The 13043-nt window shown below is 34.4% G+C and overlaps 2 protein-coding genes across 3 annotated transcripts; both read right to left on the minus strand.

The window, feature by feature from the left end:
* Nucleotides 1–2208: 2208 nt before the first annotated feature.
* On the minus strand, nucleotides 2209–6325 carry LOC120183373. 2 transcript variants are annotated; one of them, XM_039188088.1, is made up of 6 exons: nucleotides 5679–6325; nucleotides 4011–4304; nucleotides 3251–3726; nucleotides 2754–2941; nucleotides 2503–2566; nucleotides 2209–2416 (listed from the first exon to the last, which is right to left on the minus strand). In XM_039188088.1, exons 1-6 carry the CDS (start codon nucleotides 6286–6288, stop codon nucleotides 2375–2377), a joined length of 1674 nt encoding a protein of 557 aa, XP_039044019.1. In that variant the 5' UTR covers nucleotides 6289–6325; the 3' UTR covers nucleotides 2209–2374. The 2 variants fall into 2 exon arrangements, with proteins under 2 accessions (XP_039044019.1, XP_039044018.1); XM_039188087.1 differs by having other exon boundaries at nucleotides 3975–4304.
* A 3134-nt stretch (nucleotides 6326–9459) lies between these two features.
* Nucleotides 9460–11072, minus strand: LOC120183377 (CASP-like protein 2B1). The gene is made up of 3 exons (XM_039188091.1): nucleotides 10749–11072; nucleotides 10524–10656; nucleotides 9460–9903 (listed from the first exon to the last, which is right to left on the minus strand). Exons 1-3 carry the CDS (start codon nucleotides 10967–10969, stop codon nucleotides 9652–9654), a joined length of 606 nt encoding a protein of 201 aa, XP_039044022.1. The 5' UTR covers nucleotides 10970–11072; the 3' UTR covers nucleotides 9460–9651.
* Between the last annotated feature and the right edge of the window lie 1971 nt (nucleotides 11073–13043).

The raw sequence follows: 13043 nt of genomic DNA on the forward strand, positions 1-13043 counted from the left end.
AAATTCGTCACCTTAATGTGACAAGTTTCTTGAATATTGTAAAAAATTATATTTTATTGAAATTTATCATCTCGACATGACGAGTTTGAATAAAAATATTATTTTGATAAATTCGTCACCTTAATGACAAGTTGCTTGAATATTGTAAAAAATATCGTATATCCCAAAATAAACTTCAATATATCATATTAGACTAATTAATAAAACAATTTGCCCTATTAGAGAAAAAAAACCCTGAAACTAAGTGGCATCTACATTTACATAAAAAGATATAGTTTAATTCAATTCGATTTTAGACATGTCTCGATTTAATCCTGACTTTTATGTTTGATATTTGAAAAAAAAATCACGAATCTCACTCTAGTCATATTGTTAGAATTGATATTGAAATGTACATTTATCAATAGTTATGAATTCATTGAGCCAAAGTGGATAATATTTTCAAAATTAGTATGGACTAAAAGTCTAAAACATCTCAACTTCAAACTCTATTACTTGTATTTAGAACAAAACTAAGTGGAGATTATTTAAAAAAATAAATAAATAAATGTATCATGATAAAGTATATAATAAGTTACCGAACTATATCAAAATGTTCTATTTTATCAATAAATTTTAAATATTTATAAATAATCATAAATTGATCACTGTTATAAATAATTTCAACATATTATATTCACAATATTAATAAATTTTGATAAATTGAAGATCAGATTTTAATAATCAATTTGTAATCATATGCATCATTCTATAATATTTGAAATTTCATAGATCGAAATAACTATTTCAGCATAGTTTAAGCACTATTGGTGTACTTTATCCAAATTTAATTTCTTAATATTTAGACAACACATCACCATGTAAACATTTCAAGGAAACAATGATACCATCGAGAGAAAATTCTTAATATTTAGACAACACATCACCATGTAAACATTTCAAGGAAACAATGATACCATTCGAGAAAAAGATAAAGATCTTTAGTTGCATGCATGTGATTACAATATATTTATATTTGAGTGGCAGATTCAAAATATTTTTAAAAATGAACACACATTAATTATTGAAATTTTTCCTGTACAATGGGCGTAATTAAAATTTCAAAGTAGACATCTATTGTAAAATGGACAACTAATACAAAGATTGTCTACCCTGGGCATGCTTTTCATCCGCTACTACACATTTGAGCTTGAAAATTTAAAGTTGCGACCTACATCATATTATACTCATCTGACGACAGCATGCATTAACAAGAACCTAACTAATTTTTGTACACGAACACTCAACTCATTTATAAAAAAAAAATTAAAAAATTAACAATTAAGCAACAATTAGAAGGAGCGGGTGGTTTCTGTCGGTGCATGAGAAAAATAAATAAATGAAAACTTAGGGAGAACGAAGCAAGGCAATAAAATATTTAGATCAATAAATGGAAGGAATAATTAATCATAGCTATATGTATAGGTGTTGGCAATGTCGATGTTAAGGGGATTTAATTCTTCCACAGTTGCTTTTTGGAAAATGACGGGTATAGCTTAGAACAGGGTTTGGAGAGTCAAAATGAATAAACCACTAAAATTAAGAATCCATAGAAGTGAGCAAAAGTTGAAACAGACTTAACTAACACATTCGAGTTGGTCAGTTTGATTATAATCGAAAACTGACCAGATTAGTTACCTACAAAAACCCAACCAACTAAATTGACAATTACCATGATGGTGTTAGGTGCTATCACATTGGGACCACTTTTTCAATGTCATCAGCCTCAACAAACCCATTCTTAATGGTCACTTTACTACAAAAACTAAACTTAAGCCATTAGCCTATTACTCTGTACTTGGTATTTATTTTCACCAAAACATTGTCACGTAAATCATCATCACTATCCCATCCCATTGTTGTGTCTCATAAAGGCTAAAGTTGTTAGGTAGTTCTACGGTAGTCTAATTTAAGGCTAAGAAATGATGGAGAATAAACACAACCGAAAATATTATGAAAAAAACATAATATTTTCAGTTAGACACAACCGCTTATTTAGATATCATCGTTAATTACATCAGCTTTAATATAATCAGGCTCGTTACAATAAAACTTAAACGTATTAGTGTTCAACAGAACCCAGTGGACAAGATTCTGCGCCACTTTGTTTGCCTCTCGATTAACATACTTAACTTTTATCCCACTATTGGACGCGGTCAACTCTTGAGCTTCGTTAAGTAGCAGTCCATTTTATATAACCAAAAACCCAAAAGACCATTTTACAGCTTAAACTAATTCTAGTCTAGTCTAGTACCAACGGTGAGCATATTATACAATTGTTATAGGACCATTACAGTTCACCAAAAAGGAACAAAACGAATTATGATACCAAACGTCATTTTCTGAGCAAGTTTCTCCATTTATCTTTGAGATCAACCTGATATATAACAAAGAACAAATATTATAAATTATACATCAAAAAGAAAAAGTTGACAAGGCAGATGAAGTTTGTGAAATACTTACCGCAGTTCTATCTTTAAATATTTCCTGATAGGTTTCCAATATTCGTGCCCATTGGTTTCCATACCTGCATTATGAAAATAATCGCAGTGGGAAAGCAAGGGTTATAGAACTACCAGAAATATCTCATCTCAAATTGGCTAAACAAGTAGTAACAGCTACTAAAGCAAAAAGCTAGAGCAAGTTTAATATGCTAACAGGAGTATACACTCAAAAGTTTAATGCAAAACCCCATATATAAGTTAACCACTTACTTTTGTACACCCTCTGTCAAAGTCTTTTCTTCCTCGTCGGTCCATCTATTAATTTTTCTCATCCTCCCCCACCTTTTGGGTTTGTCTATGTTTAGAGGAGACACATGCTTTGTTCTGGGGCTTGGTAAAGTATAACTGTTCAGACAACTATTTGTCTCTTCGGAAGTGTCATCAATTGAATCCTCCCACTACAATAACACTCAAAACATAAGAGTTAAGACAGATGAAAATACAAAACATAGTATGATTAAAATAATAAATAGGAAATCAAATGACCATAAAAGCTCATCCCAAGATTTCGCAAAACAATGCCAAGTCAGACAGGGCATAAATAGAAATGACAGTTAGGATATATATATATATATAAAAAGAAAACATAGCAGGAGATTACGATTATGATTTAGAGCATGCAATGCAATGAAAAGTAATAGTTATAACAACTAAACGTGCAATGTAATGCCAATAATGATACTAAATATAAATATATGCACACACACCTCAAAACAGCGAGCAGTGTTATTCCTCTCCATTAAGCCGGTCCTTAGTACTTTCTTGGGCCTAGTAAAAGCTTCATTTCCCTCTTTAGCTTGAGAGGGTTCTGCAATATGATCAGCAAATGGAGTAGGAACATTCCCATCCATCCTGTCATAGTCTTTTCTGATGGCCTCATCAGGTGCCCCCTGTTCCTTATTTTCATCGCCTTCAGGATGCAATTTTTTTGCTTCTGCCACATATGATACAATTCTTTCAGCAATTTCCAAGGCCTTAGGGAGAGGATCGTCTACATTCGCTACTAAGTCAACAATACTTGACTTAAGTGAGTCTCGTGCTTTGTCAATTTCAGCGCTCGATAAGGAGACATATTTCCTGCAGGATGGCCGGTCCTCTCTATCAACAATGACAGCAGGTCGTTCACAGTGCCCACGTGAAGAACTAGGGTCACATCTTGTTCGAGAATTCACTGCCAAAATTCCTAAAGAACAAACCAGCTAGTCAGAAAAAACAAAGGCCCAGTATGACAAAGATTACCAAATCTAAATTAAGTAATAACAATATGAGGTAAAATGTAAGAAGCGTAATGAGACAACTCATTCAGACATACATTCTTAAACCAACAAAATAGAAGCTTTTGCACAAAAACTTAATTATACATACCATTACAAAATCTTAAGAAAAAAATGAAGTTTTTTACTAGAGAACAAAAAGAGAAGATAAATCTACGTTTTCCTTTGTCAGTGCAACAATTAGCAGGATCACCAATGTCCTTATCGGAGTCTTCTTCAATGCCTTCAACATGTGATGTTTCATTTTTCGTGCCAGAGGCAACCATTTCAACATCATCCAATGCTTCAGAGAGGGAATCATTTACTTCATCTACCAGCGCACCAGTCATAGCTTTAAATGGAACTTTCTGCAGTCCATTAAAATCAGAATCAGATTGAGAGTCATTTTTTGTGCAAGAAGGCTGGTCCTCCTGTAAGCCAGCAATTTTATGTTGCACGCGGGAAGAATGCAGCTTATGTTTCGTGTGAGAATTTGCCCTCAAAATCTCTGCAGAACAAGGTAATCGGAACAAATCATGACCAATATTACCATAACTAAAGTCACTAGAGTAAAACAATCTTGTTTGGAAATTTGCTTTCAGATTCTCCGCATGACCGAGGAAACTAGATCCAAAAAGACCAATAATACCATCACTATAGTTAACTGGGTATGTACAACATCAAGAGGAATCATTTATACAGATTCATTTACACACATTCTTAGACCCAACATATTATACAGCAAAGTATTCATGCACATCATGAGATAATCTCCTGAAAACAAAATTAAGATTTTTTAATTCGAATATACAAAAGAAGAGTAGAGAAGCTTCATGTTCCTTTTCTTCTTGTGACAGGACTTGAAAGAATGCGAGCAGAAACAGAGTAAACACTATCCACTATGAGCAGCAAAATTTACACAGAATTGTTTTAGATTCATTCTAAATGCATTCTTAGACCGGCATATTGTTCTGCAAATTAATCACACATAGTATAGCATAATGTCGCGAAAACAAAATTATGACTTTTAATGAAAAAAAGAAAAGAAGAGAAACGTATCATTCCCTTTGTCAGTGCTATGACGAGGACTCTTGTAAAATTTTCCTCACATTTTATCAAGTCCCATTGAGTTATCATTGCACTGAGAAAGAGAACAGTAGTAAGCTACTCTTGTCTTCTCAGTTTTTTTTTTCATTTTAATCCAAGTAACAGTCTTAATTTTGTTTTATTATACTATGCCTTGTATGGTTTATTTGTGGTATAATATATTGTTCACTTGTTCTAAGAATGAATGTGGAATGAATCTAACTCAATTGTCTCTGTAAAATTTTCCTTCCACGGTGGCTAATGTCAGTTGTAACTACTTTTGCTCAAGCCCCTTGAATCCTCATTGTAACACTGACCAAGAGAATGGTAGGGTACTCTTCTCTTCTTTTTTAATAGAAATAATATGAAAAATAATTAAAACTTGAAACAAAACTTGAAATAAGCAGACATTGAGTTAGATTCATTCCACATGCATTCTTAGAATCTAACTCAATTCATTCTACATGCATTCTTATACCAACATAATGTAGTGCAAATTAAATCCTGCTGAGCATGTCATAGTTCCTTAGAAAAATAAAATAAAACTTGAAATAAAACAAGAAAAAAAGAGAAGAGAAGCCTACTGCTCACTTCCTCGATTAGGACTCAACTCAAAGAGTCTTGAGCTGAAGCAGATACAACATTATCGGAGGCAAATTAACACAGCGAATTGAGCTAAGATTCACTCTACATCTTAGAACAACATATTATAATGCAAATTGAAGATATACGACATAGCATAATAAAAAATATTAAGACTTAATAAAAAAATCAAAAGAAGAGAAGAGGAGCCTACCGTTCCCTTCAGTAGCAGCAGAAGCAGGAACATAGGCAACGTCATCAGCAACAGTGGGATCCCCTGGAAATCGACGGCAGGCCTCCTTTAAATAAACTCGAATTAGGCGCAGCGCTTCATCAAGAGTATTAATACCTAACAGCCTCCTAGTGGTCTCTCGATCCCATAGTGCCTCTTCGATCTCCTTCCTCCATTTACCTAAACCAGTAGAAAGAAGGCCAGAGGCATCAGACATCTCTAAATTCCCAATTTTCTTTCCCCAAATCCTCCGTACCGCATCGTGATAGTCGTCCCACGAGACGGGTAACCACCAGAGCGTAAGGTGTACAGCAACGGCGCAAAAGGCTTCCCGCATGGCATCAGAAGGGGGAACACCTCGCCGACGGTCCAGTTCATCGATGAGGATCAAAGAGTCGAGAACCCCATCGTGAATGGAGCAATTCGCCGTCCTGCCTTGAATTGATCGGAGTGTCGAGGCTTTGGAATGGAGACAAAATATATCATAGTCGCAGTAGTTTCCGCCATTGTTTCCGTTTGTCTGAGTGTAGTATTGCTTAATAATGGATAAAACAGAAGGATCTGGTTCATTAACAAAGGAAAAATCCACCATTTTCCCAAATTTTCCCTCAACTAGAATTCAAAATCCAAGCCCTAGATGTTTTTATTGTGACCTTCGAATTGTCTTAATATTTAATAAAATTTAAATTGAATTGGGTAGTCTTGTCATTGAAAGATTAGCCCACTAAGTCCTAGAGCCCAGGCCCGGCTTCCACGTTTTCTTATCCATTTTGATTTTGGACGGTGATCTAGGCATTGCGCTCATAGCATTCAAATTTTAAAACCTTTCGGGTTTAGGCATTGTTTTGTTATCAATTGTTAAATATTTATGAATTTCACATGGATAGCAAATTGCGTTCTATTTGTTTTTTACCGATCTGCCTTGGAGAATATATAGGGCGGGGCCATTTCATTGTTAAATATTTATGAATTTGTGTTAATTATAGCTACCACTGCTACACGCGAAAAAAAAAGTATCTGTTTAAATTCTTAGAGAATGAGCAATTGTTTATGGATGCCATAGCTATTAATAAAGAAGGTATTTGCAGGTGGAGAAGCTGAAAGATTTGTGCTTGAAACAGAGAGAAGAGATAAAATCATTGAAGAATGCAATACTATTTCCGGGTGTCTTGAATTCTCAGCTTCAAGACCTTGTTGAAAAGCAAGGTTCGGAGCTAAACAACTAGTCCCTACTCTCCAAAAGGCAGGTCACATCTCTCACGGGCCAACTCCAATGCCTTGCCCAGGATCTTGCCCACACAAACAGATGCTTCTTTAGAAGCATTATTAAGTACCAAATTATATAGACCAATGTTTAAAACAAATGATGCTATAATCGACAATTGAGCCTATTTATGTCTTAGCTTCATTTGAGAATGGCACAGTCTCATAGATAACGTGTTGTTTATAATGATGTATTTCTGCTACTTGTTTCAAATAAAAGTCTTAATCCTCCTCTGTGCAAGTGAATGCAATGAATTTGGTAGTATCAGCTAGCTTAGCATCCTTCCTGTATGGTATGAAAATTTACCGGCCAATACCTATCGGTGACAAAGTAAGAAGATCTTTCATAGTATAGTGGTAAATAGAATCCATTATCATCCTGCTATTAAGATATGGTTGAAAACAGGTGAAGGCTGAAAAGTATTCTTCCAGGGCGCAGCACGGAAGTTTTACCAGGTCACCCGGATATGACGGTGATGAACCTTCTGATTCTTTGTTACGTAATTAAATAAAGACACGAATACTATTGCTTCAACATAGAAGGTCATTGATGTGATTTCGGTGCTTTTACCAGTAATAACATCGTGAACAACATTTCAGGAATTCACTTCTCGCGAACCAACAACTCCTGGTAGTCCAGATGACTTGTTCCTCGAAGATTTAAATCCCTGATTGACACCACAGTCTTAAAATTATAAATGTCGTTCATATCCATTATGAGTAGTCATACTAGTAGAGATGCCTACATGACATGAGGAACAGGTGCTTTAATAAACATCTTGCAGAAATTTGATGAGATCCAATACGACTCACTGCATAACGAAGCCTTGTCTTATCTGTCAAAAAACGGCAATCATTCAATGAGCTTGGATTTAGTTCTCATTGCAAGATGCTATCTGAAAGTTCAGGTCCTTTATAGTGGAAGCTCCATGGCTCGGACCAATAGCAGATCAGATGAAAGCAAATATCATCATCATCATGAACCTTTGTTCATATCTTGGTATGGTATCCCCAGCTAAGCATTTGTTTTGTTTGTTTCGTATGTTTGTCACCTTTCATTCAGGTGTTAAATGGCATCAATGCTTTAAGCTCATTAATAATTAAGGGATGATATTTGTCAAGTTAAATCCTTGGTGCAGATACGTTCTGGTTGTTGTGGGCTACTCCTGCCTACAATCAGGTGTCAATGAAATGTACTATTGGTAATTTTCGCGTCAATATTTATAGCATAAAGCATTTCCACTGCGAGAATATATGTGTATATTTTGCACATTTCATGTTAAGCTTCATGTAGAGCCGGCTTTTGAGGGAAGCTTCATGTTAAGCTTCATTGCTGAACGAGGGCCACATTCTATATAAATATTAGTTCTTAAGAATAATTGTGATATTATCAGGGGTCTCACATTTAGTTTCACTGCTAAAAGTCCAAAATTTAGAATTGTACACGCAATATATATATATATATATATTATAAATTCATATTTAACTGATAGGTCCCATTTTTAATTTTTACGGTTAGTGAGTATTTCTTCAATTCAATTTTTAATTTTCAAAATCTCATTAACTTATCACACAACTCAAAGTTTTAAAGGTAAAACAATTAAATATTTTTAATTCACATAATTAGATTTTTTTCTCCTTTATTGAATTCCAATTTCCCATAACTATATTCAAAATCTCATTAACTTATAACGCAACTCAAAGTTTTAACGGTAAAATAATTAAATATTTTTAGTTTCCCATAATTAAATTTTTTCTCATTGAATTCCAGTTTCTCATAATTAGATTTTTTTCCTCTCATTTATTGAATTCCAATTTCCCATAACTAGATGATCAAAGTTTAATATCTTATTATTGTTGTTTGGAAGATGCGCTTAAGAATGGTGATAAATTACTTCGAAAATTTTTGCTCAAAGAAAACTTAAACTTTTAATATTTTAAAGTTTTTGAAGTTTGTTGATTGTTTTCTTAATGCAATTATTGCATATAGAATATTATTAACCATTCATGTGATAGTTGCAACGATCTAAAGAAGTTTTTCGAAGTTAAAATTGCTCAAATCTTACTTGTGTAGTTCTATGTCACAAGAAAGACTTAATGGACTAGCTCAGTTGCTTATGAAGATTTGATTAATGAGTTTGCTTCAAAGAATGTTTGGAAGATGAGATTTTTCAATTGACAAACTTGTAAGTCAATGAATGACCCTTATAAATTTATTATTTCAGTTGTATTTTTTAATAAATTAATGAAAATTATATATTTAATAAAATTTAATTATTTTTATAATTTATTAATAAAATATTAAATTAATTATTTAAATTAATGATATTTTCATTCTATGAGCCGAGTCGTTCCGGTTCCGAAAATCTCCGAGACTGCTCTGGCTTCATGTAGCATTTGAAATCATTAATTTTTAATCTATTTGTATCAGCTTAACCGAGCTGAATTGAACTCCTTTGCTCAATAATAATGCATTAATTAAATTCATCCAAGTAAAAAGCCCATAATTCCTACATATATATAGATGATGAGCTATACATTACACACTCCACTGATCAATCATCGCTTGCAAGTGTTTCACCTAGCTTGCACCGCAGTTGTTGCTATTATTACATATATGACAAAGATGAAATTAAACAACCCACAGGACTAACTACTAAACCTGTGAAACAAAGTAGTTTTGGCCTAAAATCTACCACCCAGAGCTGCCTTTGGCTTTGTTTTTACCAAATAACCTAAATAGAGAGAAAGCAGAGGTACAAGACAGGACCACTGCGCACACACTAACTAGTAAAGCCATTGCTATTCCTTCCCCAACTTGGTTGCAGAACTTTCCGTACATGTTGCATATCTTCATCCATTGAAGCTCTGTTTGCCCCAACTTTGCAAACACCGCCGACTGCACGGCAGCTCCAACAGCTGCCACGTCCAGGTACGCCATGGCCTGCATTTACATTGCAAAATACACATAATATGTGTTACTTTGAACTTCTGTTTGAAGGTCCGAATGGGCCAAAGGACTGACACATGTTTATTGAGCATGTTGTTTTAGGTGTCGCTGAAGAACCAATGCATCCTCGAAATTTTACCCTTATCAACAGCGGCACCCAAAAAGACAACCTTCACTTCACCTTGAATTCTCTTATTATTGATACCAAACGAGACGGAGAGATTTTTTATTTTCAACACCATCACTTAATATAAGTTAAACTACACCAAAATTCACTAAACTATGCTCAAATTGAACTTTCAAATGTCACTAATGGTCATTGAATTTTATGGAAATGTTATAAGTGACCATTTTATATCTTTTAAAAGTTCAGTGATGAAAACGATTATTTGAGCATAATTCAATGAGCTATGGTGTAATTTACCTAAAACATGAAGGCTTGACAGGAAATATCAACAACCCTCACCAACACATTAATTTCGACATTAAATACTAAAGACCTTCAATTTATTTCACCCGATTTGGTTAGTGCTCTTAAAATTGCTCACTTCAACATTGTTTCCCCCACCAATTAAGCAAGCAAAGCAATTCAGCCAAAGGGAGAAATAAGGTACCTGATCTCCAGTGAAAATGGCCCAAGCCAAAGGCTTATGCACAAGCACACTCCCTCTCACCATACCCACAACACAACGAATCACTTGTATGAACGAATAAGCTGCAGATACCCCATTAGCCGCCGCCAAAAACCTATCAAAGCCGATGAAAAAAACAAATCAAGTTAAAAAAAACATGAGAATGTTGGGTTTTTTTCCCTGGGAGGGATATAGAGAGTTTCTTACACAAGAGCTTTCATGTCTGTAAACCTAGCTTTCTTTCGAATGGTGAAGATTTCTTTGACTTGAGAATCGGTTCCGATAAGAAGAGCTGCGAGAAGGCTAAAGCCACATATCAAACACCTTAGGACCAGCTCTGCAACTCTCACTCTTCTGTCGATTACCTTCAAATCGGTGCCGTGGTAAACGACATTACCGGGACTGATCCCAACACCCAAATAATTCATTTTCTTTAATTGGACACTGAGAAAAAGGAAATAAGAAAAAAGAAAGAGCCCGGAGAGAAACTGTTAAGCGTTACAAAGCCTTCGATATGAATGACTTAACCAACAAGGCAACCACCCCCTCGTTGCTTAAATAGGTGTGCCCGCGCAACACAACTCAAAAAAGTGTAAATGACCTAATTAATTTAACCCGTCCCCAATTGTATTTATTTTTTCCTTTTTTTAGAGGCCTATTACTTTAAAATTTTAATTTGTATATTTTTATTATATATTTTTAAATTATATAAATAATAAAATACTCTAGGAAATGGAATTATAAAATTCCAATTTTCTTTTAATGCAGTTTTTTTATTAGTGGTGGAGGTTTGCTGTACGTGTATGTGAGTGCCACGTGTTGCTAAGTAAGATATTCTAATGAGACGTGGAGGCGTGGGGCACCTCGATCTACCTCTTAAGAGTGTTGTCGAGTTAACTGCGGTTAAAAACAATTAGATATTTTTGATATAATTATATATTTTATCTCAATTATTTATATTTTTTAATTTAATTATATTTTTAATAAATTAAAATAAATTTAATCTTTCAATTGAACGATGTCACATATTATGTCAATAATGTTGTTTGAAAATATTAGACCCGATTGAGTTGACCTATCGACATATTAACTCAATTAAAAAATATTGAGTATTTATAATAAAAATACACGATTTTCTGCATTTTAAATCTAATTTTATTTCAACATAAATCTTCTCTTTTAGATTTGCAATCAAACAAAAGAAGAAAAGAAGAAGAAAGAAGCTTCCCATTGTGGAATCCGAGTAATTTTCTCGAAAAATCATCGGTGATCGGTATATTTATCGATCTAACATCGGTCAGATTATATTTTTCGATCTAACACCCGTAGCAGTAAAACGCGCCCTCTGCCCCGCGATATACGGTGATCTGGCACCACGTAGGTATAACGCGCCCCCTGATCCGCGCTATACTTGGGTATCTGACACGTGGGGTATAACGCGGTACAGGGGGAGCGCTATACCCCTAAATACCCGGCCCTTGACGTCCCAATCCTCCCTATAAATACTCCATCCTCAATCACTTTTATCACACCAAATTCTCTCAAATTCTCTAAATTTTTCTCAAATATTCTATCTTTTTAAGGTATATTTTATAATATTTTTGACTATTATGTATTTACTTTATTTAATATTTTACTAATATAATTCTTTTGCAGATATATAATGGAAGACAATCTACTTCGCTCGGATGGAAATCATACATCTCTACACTTTGCTGATACGGTAACATTTTAACGTTTAATTTAATTTAAATTATTAGTAATATTTAGTTGATTTATTTAATGCATGATTATTAGATTAAGAATTAAATATCTCGACACTTTGCTGATACGGTAACATTTTAACGTTTTAATTTAATTTAAATTATTAGTAATAATTATTTGATTTATTTAATGCATTATTATTAGATTAAGAATTAATTTTTGTAATTATTTATTTTTAGGAGAATGACCGTGTATTAGATCCTTTTATTAGGAATCTTAAGTTAGTGATACCTAGCCGTGTCTTGCCGTATTTAGTAGAGGCTGGATTCGGTTACATAAGTAGATATCAGGGTCACTGTAAGATAGAGCCAGACCTGATTTCTGCCTTAGTAGAGCGGTGGAGGCCGGAGACACACACATTCCATCTTCCGTGCGGAGAGTGCACGATCACGCTTGAGGATGTTTCTATGCACCTGGGGCTTTCGATGGATGGAGATGTGATATCGGGGATAGCTTCCGGTTTTTGGACTACTTTGTGTCAGGTTAGTCTAGGACGTGTCCCGAAAAATTTTATCGGAGGTAGCATACCGTTAAATTGGTTAGATGCAAATTTTCGGGAGTTGAGCACAGACGCCTCTGAGGATGAGGTTAAGATGTATGCACGGGCATGCATACTGCAGCTGATAGGAGGGTTGCTGATGCCGGACAAATCGCACAACCTAGTTCACTGCATGTGGTTGCGACATCTTAGCGACTTTCGTCTCGCCGGATCATTCAGTTGGGGCTCGGCAGTTTTGG

This window comes from Hibiscus syriacus, unplaced genomic scaffold (genome assembly GCF_006381635.1).
Source record: "Hibiscus syriacus cultivar Baekdansim isolate YM2019G1 unplaced genomic scaffold, ASM638163v2 tig00112759_pilon, whole genome shotgun sequence".
Classification (NCBI taxonomy): Eukaryota; Viridiplantae; Streptophyta; class Magnoliopsida; order Malvales; family Malvaceae; genus Hibiscus; species Hibiscus syriacus.